At 58.1% G+C, this 13,891-nt stretch overlaps 1 protein-coding gene across 2 annotated transcripts; it reads right to left on the bottom strand.

Moving 5' to 3' along the window:
- Positions 1-852: 852 nt before the first annotated feature.
- Positions 853-12,822, bottom strand: CCDC27 (coiled-coil domain containing 27). 2 transcript variants are annotated; one of them, XM_084962640.1, is made up of 11 exons: positions 12,471-12,822; positions 11,876-12,008; positions 10,632-10,727; positions 10,277-10,428; positions 7,470-7,649; positions 6,597-6,999; positions 6,296-6,426; positions 4,968-5,045; positions 4,465-4,677; positions 1,775-1,879; positions 853-1,119 (listed from the first exon to the last, which is right to left on the bottom strand). In XM_084962640.1, the coding sequence occupies exons 1-11, from the start codon at positions 12,657-12,659 to the stop codon at positions 994-996; spliced, it is 1,806 nt and encodes a 601-aa protein (XP_084818766.1). In that variant the 5' UTR covers positions 12,660-12,822; the 3' UTR covers positions 853-993. The 2 variants fall into 2 exon arrangements, with proteins under 2 accessions (XP_084818766.1, XP_084818767.1); XM_084962641.1 differs by having other exon boundaries at positions 7,476-7,649.
- Between the last annotated feature and the right edge of the window lie 1,069 nt (positions 12,823-13,891).

Here is a 13,891-nt window from a genome sequence, read left to right as displayed (position 1 = left end):
CCGGGGGCGTGGCAGGGGCAGGAGGGGCCCGCTTCCAGAAGACGTGTGCTGCGGAGGCAAAGGGCAGCCGGGGCCGCGGGGCGTGCGGGTCCTAGCGCCCAGACACAGCCAGGATCAGCGAACACCCTCCCCACTGTTGGAAGTCCCGCACTGGCGCCCGGTTCTCCTCCAGACCCCGCGGGGAACAGGGCTCGAGCGCAGGGCTCGGGGCCCTCGAGAGCGCCCGACTACACCGGTGACACGAGACGGTTCGCGCGGGCGCCCCGGGCGTGCGCCGAGCTTGGCGCCAGGTCTTCGGCGTCCCCAGCCGCCTGCTGGCATTCCACTCGCTCTGAGCGGCCGGAGGCCAGGGCAGGGCGGCCACGAAAGGAAAGATGCGTGGACAGGTGGGGGCGGAGAGCAAAGAGAAGATGCCAGGACAGACTCGTCCCGCACGTGTTTGTGTGTGGGGCGCAGACATCTGTGAAGGACACAGACAAGCGTGCCTCTCCTCGCGGAGCTTTCATTCCTGGAGCGATGGAGGGGACCAAAAGTGCCACACCGCAGACCCACCTTCCACAGGGTCGCATTAGCAAAACAGTGCCCCTGCAAGGGGCACCCCAGCCAGGGAGCCACTGCAGGCGTGTGCAGCTGGAAGCAAAGGAGGACCCCTGTGGGGTCTGGACCCAAGACGGTGGATAAGGAGGCCGGAGGCAGGGACCACCAGAGGACACCCTGCTCCGTCTGGGGTTTCCCCGGAAAAGGGCCAGGGGGTGCGGGCTGCTGTGCCGACCTCCAAGGAGTGAGTTTCAGAATGGGGGGTGTCAGTGTAGCCCAAGCCCCCTGGGGGTCTTGGTGAAGAAGGGGAGACCATGACTAACAGACGGTGTAATTCTGAATCGGAGCACAAGAGTGGGGCCACAGGGGCAGAAGGTGGAGGGGGAAGGGGCGGGCACCCAGGGTGCAGCCAGGCTGCATCTTGGCCTCCCTGGGCTGGCTGTGCCTGGGCTCGGCCTACTTGGAGCTTATCTTCTTGGACTTGCCGGTGGAGGATAAGATCTCCGACTGCTGCAGGGGGGGCACTTTGACACCCTTCTGTTTCAGCTGGTTGTAGTAGTCGGTCCTCTCTGAGATGACCCGCTGGAAAAGAAATGCAGCAGCGTCTGCCCCGTCCACGTGAGCTCCTTTCCTCCCCCAGAAGGGCCGCCCCTGCAGTGCTTTGCTGGTGAATATTTACAACCTGGGGGTGGGGGAGCTCTGGTTTGTAGCACTTGCCAGTTTCTGTGCCAAAAGCACTCCCACCATAGGGGCGAAGGCACAAGACTCAGGAGAGATGGCACCATCTCTGCTGGTGAGGAGTTGGCACAGAGGAAGGCTGGGGAGGGGATCTGTGCCAGGGTGCTGGTTCAGCAGATGAGTCCAACCAATGCCACCCTAAGGTGCAGTAAGCATGCTCAGAGGAGGCTGCGCTGGTCAGAGCGTGGGGCGGGCTCCTGCTGCGGGGGAGCATCCTGGACCCAGCAGCCGGGCTCCTCCCTGCCACACCTAGTGGGTTTGCTGCAGCTGCTGCTGGTCACTGAGTATGGACATTGCCAGCCCTGGGAGATGTGGTCCCCTCTGCTGGGCAGAGACGACCATCCCAGGGCCACGAATGAAAGGATAGTGCCACCAGGATGCAAATGGAGGTTCCTAGCATCCTGTCCACGCTTCTCCCTTCCGCCCCAGCTACAGACCCAAGAGTTGGGGCCTGGAGACGTGGCCCCAGGGATGAGGAGGCTGCTGACACTGCTTATACCTGCAAGGCCTCCAGGATATCACTGTCAGAGATCTCAGTGGCCAAGGACTTGATCCCTAGGGTGTTAAAGGCAGCCTGGATGATCTTGTTTCTTAGTCTTTCAAGCTGTAAGCACAGGAAAAATCACCAAGCCCACCTTCAGCGGAGGAAGGTGGCATCTGCCATGCCCACTGCCTTACTGAGCGTCTACAGAGGGCAGATCTCGCCTCACTTCTGCTTGAGGAACTGGAAACAGGGTTGGAGAGGTCAGCATGGTCTCCTGTGATCTAGAAGGTGTCGGATCAAAACCCAGACCCAGGTGGCCTAACACCAAAGCCCAAAGACTTTCTACCACACCAACTTCTTTTTTAACTGCAAAAGCCAGTGAGTTCCCAGGTGGTCTGGTGGATAGGATTTGGTGCATTTACCACTGGGGTTCAGGTTCAATCCCTGGTCTGGGAACTGAGATTCCATGTCAAGCCACCGCACAGGGGCTGCAAGGTCAAAACTAAACAGTTCAAAACCTCTGAATGACCCCCAAGCCATCCTCCCTTCCCCAGTGGAGCTTCAGCCACAATCTCCTGCTGACCCCCAGAAGACTGTCGGTGATGCAGCACGTCCTGCTCTCGGCCCGCTATGATCCCGGTCCTTCCACCTTTTCTAAGTGACGAGACGCATGCCATGCTGTGGCCGCCTGCACGGGAGTTAGGTGGGGATGGACCACCGTGGCTGCCGAGTTGTTTGCTGCCATCAGCATCCTTGGGGGCACAGGGCCCCAGCCCACATCCCAGAGGTGAGCAGTAATTTTAGGATAAACCTCTCCGGTCTGCACCCCAGAAGCCCTCAGACAGGGTCTCCCTGAGTCCTGGTGACAGCTCAGCACCAGCTGCTCACCATCAGTGTCCAGAAGCCCCACCGAGGCAGAAATGGCAAGGGAGAGCCACACAGAGAGATGCGGCCCTGCTGAGCACAGAGCAAGCGTGTCCACCTTGCCTCTGAGACTGTTTATGTGGGGAGGGGACATCCTTTCCTTTTGCCTGGTATCTACTGATGCCAGCCCTGGGCCAGGCACCATGCTAGGTGTTCACGGGAACGTGGAGACGCACCCTCTGTGCCTCTGGTCACCTGGACATCTGTCTCCAGTGCTCCACGCCCCGGCCCATCTCAGGCATCCCTCCCAGGCCATGGCACTACTTCCTGCCAACCCAGACTTAGCCTCCGACTCTTTCTTAAAACAGCATTCTGGCCTCTACCGAACCTCCAGGAAACAGAACCAACTATGTACCATTGCCCGATGGACAATGTAGCTGGGAATGCAGCTGGACAGGAAATACAGTTTTATAAAGGATCACAGGATCACCAGCGGGGGCGGGGGAAGTCAGTGATGCCACTGCGTCTCCAGCCGGAGCCCCGCCCCCACAGGAGGGCCAGCTCAGCCGGTTACAGCCGGCCCCCCTGGGGGGCAGGTAGGGAAGGTGTTATTTCCAAGGCACATGCCTGGGGCCTTTGCCTTTGCAGGGTTGTGGTTCTAAATTGGGGCAGCTCTTTACTGAAGGGCTCCTGCTGAGCAGAGCCACCCCCCCCCATATGCCTTTGCTCACAACTAATGGTGCAGGGGGAGCCCACAGAGGGGGCCCTGCCCTTCAAACACCAGCACGGCCTCCATGCAGCCCTGGGATCCCAGATGGGTTGTTTACCCCCTGCGGCAGGTTCTACAAGGTGTGGACTCTGCTGAAACCCACCACAGAGCCTTGTGAACAGAGCTGGAGGAGAGTTGCCGTCGTGGCGTAGTGGTTAATGAATCCAACTAGGAACAATGAGGTTGCGGGTTCGATCCCTGGCCTTGCTCAGCGGGTTAAGGATCCGGCATTGCCGTGAGCTGTGGTGTAGGTTGCAGACACAGCTCAGATCCCACGTTGCTGTGGCTCTGGCCTAGACTGGCAGCTACAGCTCCGATTCGACCCCTAGCCTGGGAACCTCCATATCCCGCGGGAGTGGCCCAAGAAATGGCAAAAACACAAAACAAAAAAACAAAAAAACCAGAGCTGGGGGAGTTGGGGGCGTGGGGCTGGATGACTTTTAAAATGCTTAGAACAAGACCCAACCCCCAGTGAGCGCTAAGTTAAAATTTTTGTTTATTTTTTTTTTGCTTTTTAGGGCCGCACCTGCGGCATATGGAAGCTCCCAGGCTAGGGGTGGAATCAGAGCCGCAGCTGCCAGCCTGCACCACAGCCACAGCCATGCAGGATCCGAGCTGTGTCTGCAACCCACACTGCAGCTCACCGCAACACTGGATCCTTAACCCACAGAGCAAGGCCGGGGATCGAACCCGCATCCTCATGGATACAAGTCGGGTTCATTACAGCTGAGCCACAATGGAAGCTCCGAAAGAACTTAAAAAAGACCTTGTCGTAACCACTTCGATCCCACCCCAGCCCTTCCTTCCTGGCTGGCCACCTGCATCCCTGTGCTCCTCTCAGGGCACAACCCAAGGCCAGCTCCTCTGTAAAGGAAGCCCCCGCAGGGCCTCCCTCCTGCCCCCGAGGCTGACTCCGCACCCATCACACCCTCGCTTGCTCCCTCTGCCCTCTCTTTTCATTTCAGGATGGGAGGTGGGGGTGGGGCGGGGCCTGGGTGCCGCCCTGGTGCTCTGCCCCGCCTGCTGCTGCTGGGCTGCTGGGCGGAGCCCTCCAGAGGGGGAGAGGGCATACCCGGGACTGGGCGCTCTCCAGGGCCACCCGGGCCTGCTGCTCCGCCAGCTGGACCATCTCGTTCTTGTTCTGCATCTCTTCCTGCAGCTGCTTCCGCCTCTGCAGGTGGTTCTGGTTCTGGTTCACCTCAGTCTGCAGCTGGCTGACCTTGGCCTCGAGTTCCGAGATTGTCTGTTCCCGCTTGGCGATTTCTTTCTCCAGCTGCCACACTTGCTGGGGTTGGGGGGGTGCCGGGCGGGGTCGGAGGTGTAGCCCCCTGGCCCAGACCCATCACCGGTCCCTCTCCCCTTCCCCCAACCCCAAGACGGCCACCTCTCCCTGGGCTCCTCCAGCCAGCCTGGCGGGACACTGGCGATGGCGAGAGGAGTCCCAGGTTTGTTGGTGCTTCTGGATTTGCTGAATGGGGAGGGGAGGTGCTGCCTGAAATTAGGGGCCCACGCACAGCTGGGGGGATTTGCCAGTTCATCTCCCGGTTGCCAGGGCGCCCCTCCCGCGGCGGGCACCTGTTGGAGGAGGAGGTTGTCTCTCTGGATGAGCCCTGTCACCTCCTGGTGCTTCTTGTCTTCCCGGAGGTTGGAGAACTGCAAAGCACACGGGTCCGCTCAGGGGTGAGATGCAGGCGGCTCCCTCCGGAACCGCAGAAAGATGGCACCAAACACACTGTGTTGGGAAGCAGACCCTAGAAAGCCCAGTCCCACACCAGCAGTGGGGAGAGCTGCAAACCAGCCCAGGTCACACATCAGTGTCCGGAGAGGAGAGCATTGGGAGAGGGTGGGGTCCCCTGGGGGGAAGAGGGGGAGGAAAGACAGAGAACCCATCGTGGCACAGTGGTTAACGAATCCGACTAGGAACCAGGAGGTTGTGGGTTCGATCCCTGGCCTCACTCAGTGGGTTAAGGATCCGGCATTGCTGTGAGCTGTGGTGAAGGTCGCAGACGGGCTCAGATCCCATGTTGCTGTGGCTGTGGTGTAGGCTGGCAGCTACAGCTCTGATTCGACCCCTAGCCTGGGAACCTCCATATACCACGGGAGCAGCCCCAGAAAAGGCAAAAAGACAAAAAAAGAGAGAGAGAGAGAAAAGTCTCGAAGGGCAGGAATCTGTCAGAAAAAATGAAATCGGCTGTCTCGGGGGATAGGAAAATAGGAAAGAGAGGGGGCTGGACTCGCATTTGGCATATCAAGCCTGTGGGACTGTTTGGTTCCGTGCAGTTTTATGTGTGAAAAACTTTGATCAAAACAAAAACTGCGGAGTTCCCGTCGTGGCGCAGTGGTTAACGTGGTTAACGAATCCGACTAGGAACCATGAGGTTGTGGGTTCGATCCCTGCCCTTGCTCAGTGGGTTAACGATCCGGCGTTGCCGTGAGCTGTGGTATAGATTGCAGACTCGGCTCAGATCCTGCGTTGCTGTGGCTCTGGCATAGGCTGGCAGCTACAGCTCCGATTAGACCCCTAGCCTGGGAACCTCCATATGCCGCGGAAGCGGCCCAAGAAATGGCAAAAAAAAAAAAAAAAAAAAAAAAAAAAAAACTGCAAATGCTTCCCAAGAAGAGGCCTCGGTGTACTGGCCACATCTCTCCAAGCTGGGTGGCACCCTCACCGCTGGGACCCAGGGAACAGGAGATGCTTGAGAAGTGGCCAGGAGCCCAGGAGCCCAGGATATAGGGGGTGAGCACTGGGGCCAGAGGGCAGCACAGGGTGTGGGGGGCACTGTCTGTGGCATGACCCCAGGGAAGAGGCTCTTAGCGCGGGCATCTCCATCAGCGGGGTGGGAAGGGTGGCCTGGCCCCGAGCTCCCAGCAGGAGGATGCCCGTGGCACCGGGATGCAGCCACCTTGTCAGACATGGCCTGCAGCTGCTGCTTCCGCTCCCGCAGCTCCTTCTGCAGCATCTCATTTTCTGTGGTGACTTTCTGCAGCTGGGACTCTTGGAACTCTATTTGTCGCATTAAGGATGTGATGGCTCCTGAAAGGGGCGAGAGCCAGAGGCGAGGCTGGTCTCTCTGCCCTCCCGGGGCCCCCAGGCTAAGGGCTCCCAGGTCCCGCAGCGGGGTCCTAGCTTAGAGGGACAGGGCAAAGCTGGCAGGGCCGGGCATCCTCGCTGCTGGCCCGCCTTGGCGTCCTCCAACGTCTTACCGGTTGCGAGGGAGTATCTGGTCCGGACGACCTCCAGCTGGAACTGGAACTCCTGCAGCAGGTGCTCGTACGCCTCCAGCTGCGCCATCAGCTCCTCCTCAAAGGTGTCGTCCACGGAGCCAGCCCTCCTCCTGCCCATGGCCTCATCCTGCAGCTCCTTCTCCTCCTCCAGCTCCAGCACCATCTCCTCCCCGCCCTCCTCCTCCAGAGCCACCGCCACACCCTCCTCCTCATCCTCTTCCTCCTTCACCTCCTCCTCCTCCTCGCCTCCCTTGTCCTGCAGAGTCCCCTTCCTGCTCCCACCGGCCCTCGCCGCCTCCCCTTCCAGGCCGTCTTCCTCCTCCTTGCAGCTGCCCCCTGCCAGGTCCCTGTCTCTGTCGGTCATGGGGGGCTCTTCTTGAGTCTGGGAAGGGAATGCAGGGCAGGGCTGTGAGGTGCAAGCATTCGTGGGACGAGGAGGGCATTGGGAAGGGGGCACTGCTGCGCACCGGGCCACTGACCAGCACCCCTGGTGGGAGAAGCTGGGGCCGCTTCTCCAGGAGCCACTCAGCCACCCTTGCCCGGTTCCCCTCAAGGGCGGCTGAGAACTTGGCCTGGGTGAGGGCCACAGGCTAGGAGGGCAAGGGGGACACTGTGCCTGGGCACCGCCCGGGCAGCTGCCTGTGCCCCAGCTCCTCCTCCTCTCTTAAGGTTTTTAGGAAGCTTTGCTGCCCCTGCAGCTTTGGCACAAACTCTTGAGGGCCGCTCCTGCAGAATACCTGCGGGAGCCTCAGGGCTTCACCCTGCACCTTCAGCTCCCCCACGGGACGTGCCATGGAGACCTACCCTCCTGAAATTGTCCCCCTCCTTGGTGGCAGAGCCTGCCCTGCTGACCCTTACGCCTGTGCCCAGCGAGGCCTCCTGGCCTTTGCCCTTCAGGAGGCACTTCAGCTGCTTCTTCAAGGCCTCCCTCTCCTCCAAGAGAGCCAGGAGCTCCTCGTCTTTCTTCTGAACCTTCACCTCCAGCTCTGAGAGCCGCTGGACTTCCTCCCTCAGCACGAGCAGGCACTGATCCTGGGCAGAAACAGGGCAGCCCCCGGGCATCATGAAACCACACAGACACCCACCCACCCTCCCCAGCCACAGAGCAGAGCAGCAGCTCCAGACCCAGAAGGAGCAGACCTGCCACCTGGACCTAAGTCCCCAGCCCAAGGTGTGAGCCTCTTAACTGCAGCCACCTCCCGCTTAAAGGCAGGTTGGAAACCCTCCCCCAGGGGATTCCTGGCAGCCTCCCCTCCAGGCCCCACTCCCAGTCAGCCTGCAGGTGTGACTGAGGACCCAACCAGCACACCCTCCAAGGACCACCCTTCCAGGGTCTTGTCTGGGCTGGGACCACTGCCCACCCCCCTCCACTCTCAAAACCTCAGTGCCCTCAATTATTCCAAAGTAAAGAGAAAAGAAAGGTGTCTGGGGACAAACAGTAACCGAAAGGATTTGTCACCAGCAGATGTGGACAATGGAGAGAAGCGCTAAAAGGGATTCCCTGGAGCAGGAGGGAGACGCCCGCCGGAATAGAATTCGGGAAGGAAAGACAACTAGGAAGTCATCCAAAAGCCTGGAAGTTAAGTGATAGGCTTCCACGGAGGGAGCCCACGAGTCAAAGGAGAGGTCACAAGGGAGGTTAGAAAATATTTGAAACTGAATGATAACAAGCATTTGAATTCGTCAAGATGTGGGGTAAAGCTAAAGCTGTGATTAAGGACAAATTCATAGCCTTCCAATGCATTGATTGGGGAAACAATGGACAATCAATTATCTAAGTATCCCTCTCAAGAATTCAGAGAAAGAACTGGAAGTTTAACTAAAAGAACACAGCAGGAAGATATTTTCTTTTTCTTTTTCCAGCCACACCTGCGGCACATGGAAGCTCCCAGGCTAGGGGTTCCATCAGAGCTGCAGCTGCTGGCCTCCACCACAGCCATGGCAACTCTGGATCTGAGCCACATCCATGACCCACGCCACAGCTTGTGGCAACAACAGATCCTTAATCCACTGAGTGAGGCAACGTATTAAACCTGCATCCTCATAGAGACTATATTAGATCCTTAACTCACTGAGCCACAGTGGGAACTCCAAGGAAGGGAATTTTAAAAATCAGAGCAAGAATGAATGATATGGGGGGGACAGAGCACATTGACAATATTTTAACATCTGGGGAATGTAAAGGGTGTGTAGGATTGATTTATACTATCAAGTTAAAACAGTCATGGAGAAATCGCATTTCTTCGCCCTGACCATGGTGGTTTAGATGCGTGTGTGTGTGTCTAAATCAGATGTGGTTCCAGGAAGGCAGGGCTCATGTTCACAGGATCTGCTGGCTTTGCACAACGCAAGCATGTTGCTGCAGGTGTGCTACCCACCATGCATCAGAAGGCAGAGGTGAGAGGAAGAAGGCCCTAAGGACACCGCGTGAACTCCTGGAGGCAGCCTAGCCTGCAGCCCTTCCCCCAGCTGGTGCATGTGCATGAGCTGATGTAACTGAGCAGGACCCTGTGAAGCCTTCCCACTCATGTCCTCCACCTGCCTTTTGTCCATAGAAAAACTTTAGTCAAAGAATCAATTTAATCAGAGAAACAAAAATACAGGGAAAGAGGAAAAGAGTCAAGCAAGGCAGAACAGTTTAGCCACTCAACAAAGTCAAGGACCTTTAGCTCTTCCTCAAGAACTACAGACAATATTCTGAGCCATGTCCTTGGATCTGTGTGGCAGGTGCTGAAACCCCCACCAGGTGAACAAAGTCAACTGTGCACTGCCCCCACGCCCAGAGACCCCAGACCAGTTGGAACTAGAAGGTAGAGGACGCTGCCTCCCAGTGACCTCACCACCCACCCACCAATCAGAAGAAAGTCCTCAAGCTGACCCCACCCCCCTGTTCCCTGACACTATAAGACTCCTTACTACTCCCTGGGGGTGGGGGGGGATGGTCCTTAAGGCACTAGCCTGCTCTATTCTCCCTTTGCCTGGCTATTAAAGCTACTTTTTCTGTTTCCTCCAGCTCTGTCTCTGAGTTTCTTCTTCCTTTTTTTTTTTTTTTTTTTTTTCTTCTGTCTTTTTGCCTTTTCTAGGGCTGCTCCCATGGCATATGAAGATTCCCAGGCTAGGGGTCGAATCGGAGCTGTAGCCACCGGCCTCCGCCACAGCAACTCGGGATCTGAGCTGCGTCTGCGACCCACACCACAGCTCAGGTCAATGCTGGATCCTTAACCCACTGAGCAAGGCCAGGGAGCGAACCCGCAACCTCATGGTTCCTGGCGGGATTCGTTAACCATTGTGCCACGACCGGAACTCCTGTCTCTGCGTTTCTATTTTGGCATCTTTGTTCAGAGGCAGCCAACTTGCGGCCACGCTCATCATCTCCGCTCCTAAGAGCAGTGCAAAGACGTTCCTTTTACTCGTGTCTGTGGGATTCTAAACACACGCTCACGCTATTTTCTGAAAGTGAATTGCTTGTGAAATGTCTCATAAAATTTGGAGGTCCAGTTTTTGGAAGAAAGGTAAAATGAATATTCATGGGAATTCCCACTGTGGCTCCGGGGGTACAGAACCTGCCTGCAGTGGCTTGGGTCGCTGTGGAGATGCGGGTTTGGTCCCTGGCAGTGGCTTAAAGGATGTGGTGCTGCCTGGCCCTGCGCTGGATGTACCTTCTCGTGGATGACAGAGATGTACCAAGGCTTCCTCAGGCGGCTCTGCGGCAGGACCGGGCTGCCGGGGGTCGGGCTCGGCACCTGGGATTCGCTCGTCCTCCGCGGGTAACTGAACTCGCAGGCGCTCTTGCTAAAGGGAAGGAGGCGGCCTGTCGAGAAGTGAGGGGCGGGGGTCAGACTCCTCCCGTCCTGAGTGGCCCTGGCATCTTCTGTAATGACCCCCCTTCCAAGACTCCCCTCAGAGACCCCTCCCTGCCCAGCTGGGCTCCTCTCGGTCACCCCCACCCACCTGCCCCCACCCGGTTCTCACACCCTGTCTGTCCGCCCAGAACTCAGCAGGCCCTGCTCTCACCATCTGCCTTTGTGTCTGAGGGAAGGGCCTTGGTCATCTTCCAGGGCTCAGAGCCGACACACAGGTCTTCGGGCAGAGGGAGGGTCATGGCTGAACCTGCAGGACGGTGAAGGTGCCCGCAGATGACGGCTAAGACTGGGGCTTCCCGAGACCGCCAGTGCAGGGGCCAGTATTTCCTTTCCTTTTCAGCAGGACTTTAAGGGTGAAAGGGGATTTTTTGCAGCGGCCGCACAGGACTGGATTACAGGACTGGACTGAAACGGGGTTCCGCCCTCCTGCCCACCGCTGATGTGGCCCCTGAAAATCTCTGCCATTGGGCTCTTCCTCCCCTGGCAGGATGGTCCCACGTTCCCTCCTGTGAAGGTGGCTCCTCCTCCCAGTTCTGCAGAGCCCCCGTGCCCTCTGCAAGGGCCAGACCCGTTCCTCTAGGTCCCCAGGAATCTGGCAGTGGCAGGTGCCCTGTGCCCGGTATGTGGACACAGCCCCCCACCCAGGATGCTCGGTCCTTCCCAGACACCTGCCCCACCCCTGGTCCCAGCGTGCTGGCTGCTCTCTGAGGTCCCGGTGCTGAGAAAGGGGAACTTGGGGCCTGGACGGTGGGTGGGGCCCCTGCTTGGCCCCTGCTCTTGCTGCCTGAGATCTGTGCACAGGACCCTCGTTCTGGCTGCTGGCATTTAGCCTCATTTCACCACCATTCAGGATACTGTCGCGTGTGGGGAGATGGAAGCAGCCTGGGTCCTGGACCAGGAGTCTGGGAGGCCACCTGGCCTGATCGATGCCACCCTGGTGGCCGCTGAGCGCCCTGGCTGCCTTTTCTGATCCTCGAATCAGAGGAGCATGGGTGAGAGGAGAAGGTTGCTGAGGCCCCTTACAGAGCTCCTACCCAAAGAGCTGCCTTTAGCCCTCTGGACCTCTCCTGAAGCTTCCAGAATCTTCCATCTTCTCCCTCCCCGCCCTCAACCCTACCTAATCTTTGGTGGTTGAGACGACAGAAAAAGCAGGGCGGCAGTGGGGGGGGGCGCACAAATACTAACACGCCTGAGAAGGAAGAGGACGTTTCCTCCTACCCCCCTTGGACCCGCACTCGGCTGCCTATTCCACTCCGGCTCCTGCAGAGGGAACTTCAGAAGAGCAGCAGCGGCCACCGGGCAGGTTCCATCTGGCCAGCACCCAGCGGCCTCCCTGTGCCATGGGTCCCGCTCGGAGGGGGCAGGGTCCCCGCGGGCCCCGTCGGAGATGCTCACCGTGGTGGGTCATGGATGTGGGGCGGGTACTGAACTGGGGGCAGCCGGGACGCGTGAGAAACTTCTTCCAAAGCTCCTCCACTTGGAATGCGAAGCCGCTGTCCCCTGGGCTGGCGTTGATGTTGAAATCACGCTGCGAAGCCCGAAAATGAGACGGTAGGAGCGCCAGGGCCGGGGGCTGTCGCCGCCCCCGCCGTCGCCGGAAGACTGGATGCTGGATGAGGGCCCTGGGGACTCTGCTTTAGGAGGTGCTGCGCCCGGAGGCGCGTGCATTTCGGGGGCCCCTGGGGAGCCGGGCTGACTCTCCAGTCTCCCTCAGCACAGGTACCTCCCTGAACCCTACCGCCCGCCCTTTCTCCTCTTCTCCCCTCGCCTTCTCCTGCCTCTACGGCAGGCTCAGGGCAAACACGGCGTCTCCCCTCCCTGATGCCGTCCACTCCCAGAACCGCCCCCCCATCGTTCTCCATCACCCACACTTACTCGGAAAGCTCTCTCCTCTTGGCCCACCGCCCCCGAGGCCCTTCACCCAGCAGGAGAAGCCGGTGAGCGGAGCTGGGGGAGGCCGGCCGCCCCTACCCCCACCCCAGCTCCGTACCATCCTCCGGGCGTAGTTGCTGATCGCCTGAGCCGACTTGCTGGGGGAACGCTGTTTGGGGTGAAGTTTCCTTTCTGGGGCCTGCTGGGCCCGGCTGGCCACTTTCCAGAGGACCATCAGGCCCTTCTCCATCAAGTTGGGCACCAGACTTTTCTTCTTGGGCGGCGTGCTGGCCCTGATGGGTACCATGGGGAATCTGGAGCAAAGGGCGGAGACTGGCTGCCCAAAGAGTGATGCCGACGGATATCGAGGGGCCTCCGGGTCTCCAGCAAGGTGTCCAGGGGATCAGAGTCCCAGGCGTGGACCCGCACGTCCCAGCAGAGGCTGGCAGAAGACCAGCTTCCAAAGCTCCAGGCCCTGAGGGATGCTGGGAGCAGGGTGTGCATCACAGATGTTTCCATAGAAACGAGTCATGACATCTGTCCTAATTTTCTGGTGGAAAGGGGACCCAGAAGCCCATCCAAGATGTTCTGGGTACAGAAGCGCCCTGGGGCATTAGCAGCCCATTCTCCTGTTTCCCCCCCTCCTCCTCCCTCCGCCCCTCCCCCCAGTGGTGCACCTTATTTAAAATCTGACACTGTGTTGGTGGCTCTCGTGTGAAAACAACGCATTTTCGGATCCCAACTTTAGATGTATTTCTTAACACCTGAAAGAGTAATTCTTTTTATTTTACTTTATTTTTTATTATTATTTTTAAAAATTTTATTACAATTGATTAATTCTTTTTTAAGAATAGAGCTGGGAGGGAGGAGCGAGGCTGACTATGACTTTGCTAAAACCTCGCCCTCCCAGATTCTTGGATAAACAGGCCTGGGGCTCGCAAAGGACATCAAGAAATGGTGTCTGCCTTTCTCTGCATCAGGCTGCCACCTGAAAAAGTTTCCTTGGGACCCCTTCCTGTTTCTCTAACTGCAGTTTGGTGTCGGAAGCATTCTGCTCAGCACAAGAAGCCAGACACAAAAGACCACGTTGGGTGGGATTCCATCTATTTGAAATGTCCAGATTAAGCACGTCGGCAGCGACAGACCCTAAGCTGGTGGTTTCCTGGGGCAGGAAGGAGGGAGGAACGGGGTGAGCTTGCACGTGGGTCCTGGGTTTCTGGAGGGAAGTGGGGGGAAATGTTTGAGGCTGATGGAGGTGATGGTTGCTCATCATGTGGAAGGACTAAATGCCGTGGAAACGGACACTTTAAAATGGTGATTTTTATCTCAATGTTCATATTATTTTATTTTCAGCATGATGAAGTTCCATGCACAGCTGTGACCATGCTGGATCCTTAACCCACGAAGCCACCAGGGAACTCCCTCAACTTTAAAAAGACTGTATTTTGAGCCCATAGTCTTCCAGCCTATCCTTCAAGGGGAGTGGAAAATGCCAGACTCTTCAGGCAGGTGGGTTTCTAAGCAGCCTCGATTTCTTTC

The sequence above is a fragment of the Sus scrofa genome, chromosome 6 (assembly GCF_054392235.1).
Source record: "Sus scrofa isolate SSC_HxYL_T2T_F1_AM1 chromosome 6, Sscrofa_HxYL_maternal_Yorkshire_Landrace_v2.0, whole genome shotgun sequence".
NCBI lineage: Eukaryota > Metazoa > Chordata > Mammalia > Artiodactyla > Suidae > Sus > Sus scrofa.
Note: the sequence above shows the minus strand (reverse complement) of the source record. Positions and strands in the feature narration are given on the sequence as shown.

What these genes read in the sequence shown, in the direction of transcription:
- CCDC27 (XM_084962640.1), bottom strand. Translation starts at nt 12,659, where the DNA reads ATGGTACCCATCAGGGCCAGCACGCCGCCCAAGAAGAAAAGTCTGGTG. An exon ending in GCAACTACGCCCGGAGGATG is followed by an intron (nt 12,009 to 12,470) that starts GTACGGAGCTGG and finishes CGGGCTTCGCAG; the next exon opens with CGTGATTTCAACATCAACGC. An exon ending in ATATCCTGGAGGCCTTGCAG is followed by an intron (nt 1,120 to 1,774) that starts GTATAAGCAGTG and finishes TTTCTTTTCCAG; the next exon opens with CGGGTCATCTCAGAGAGGAC.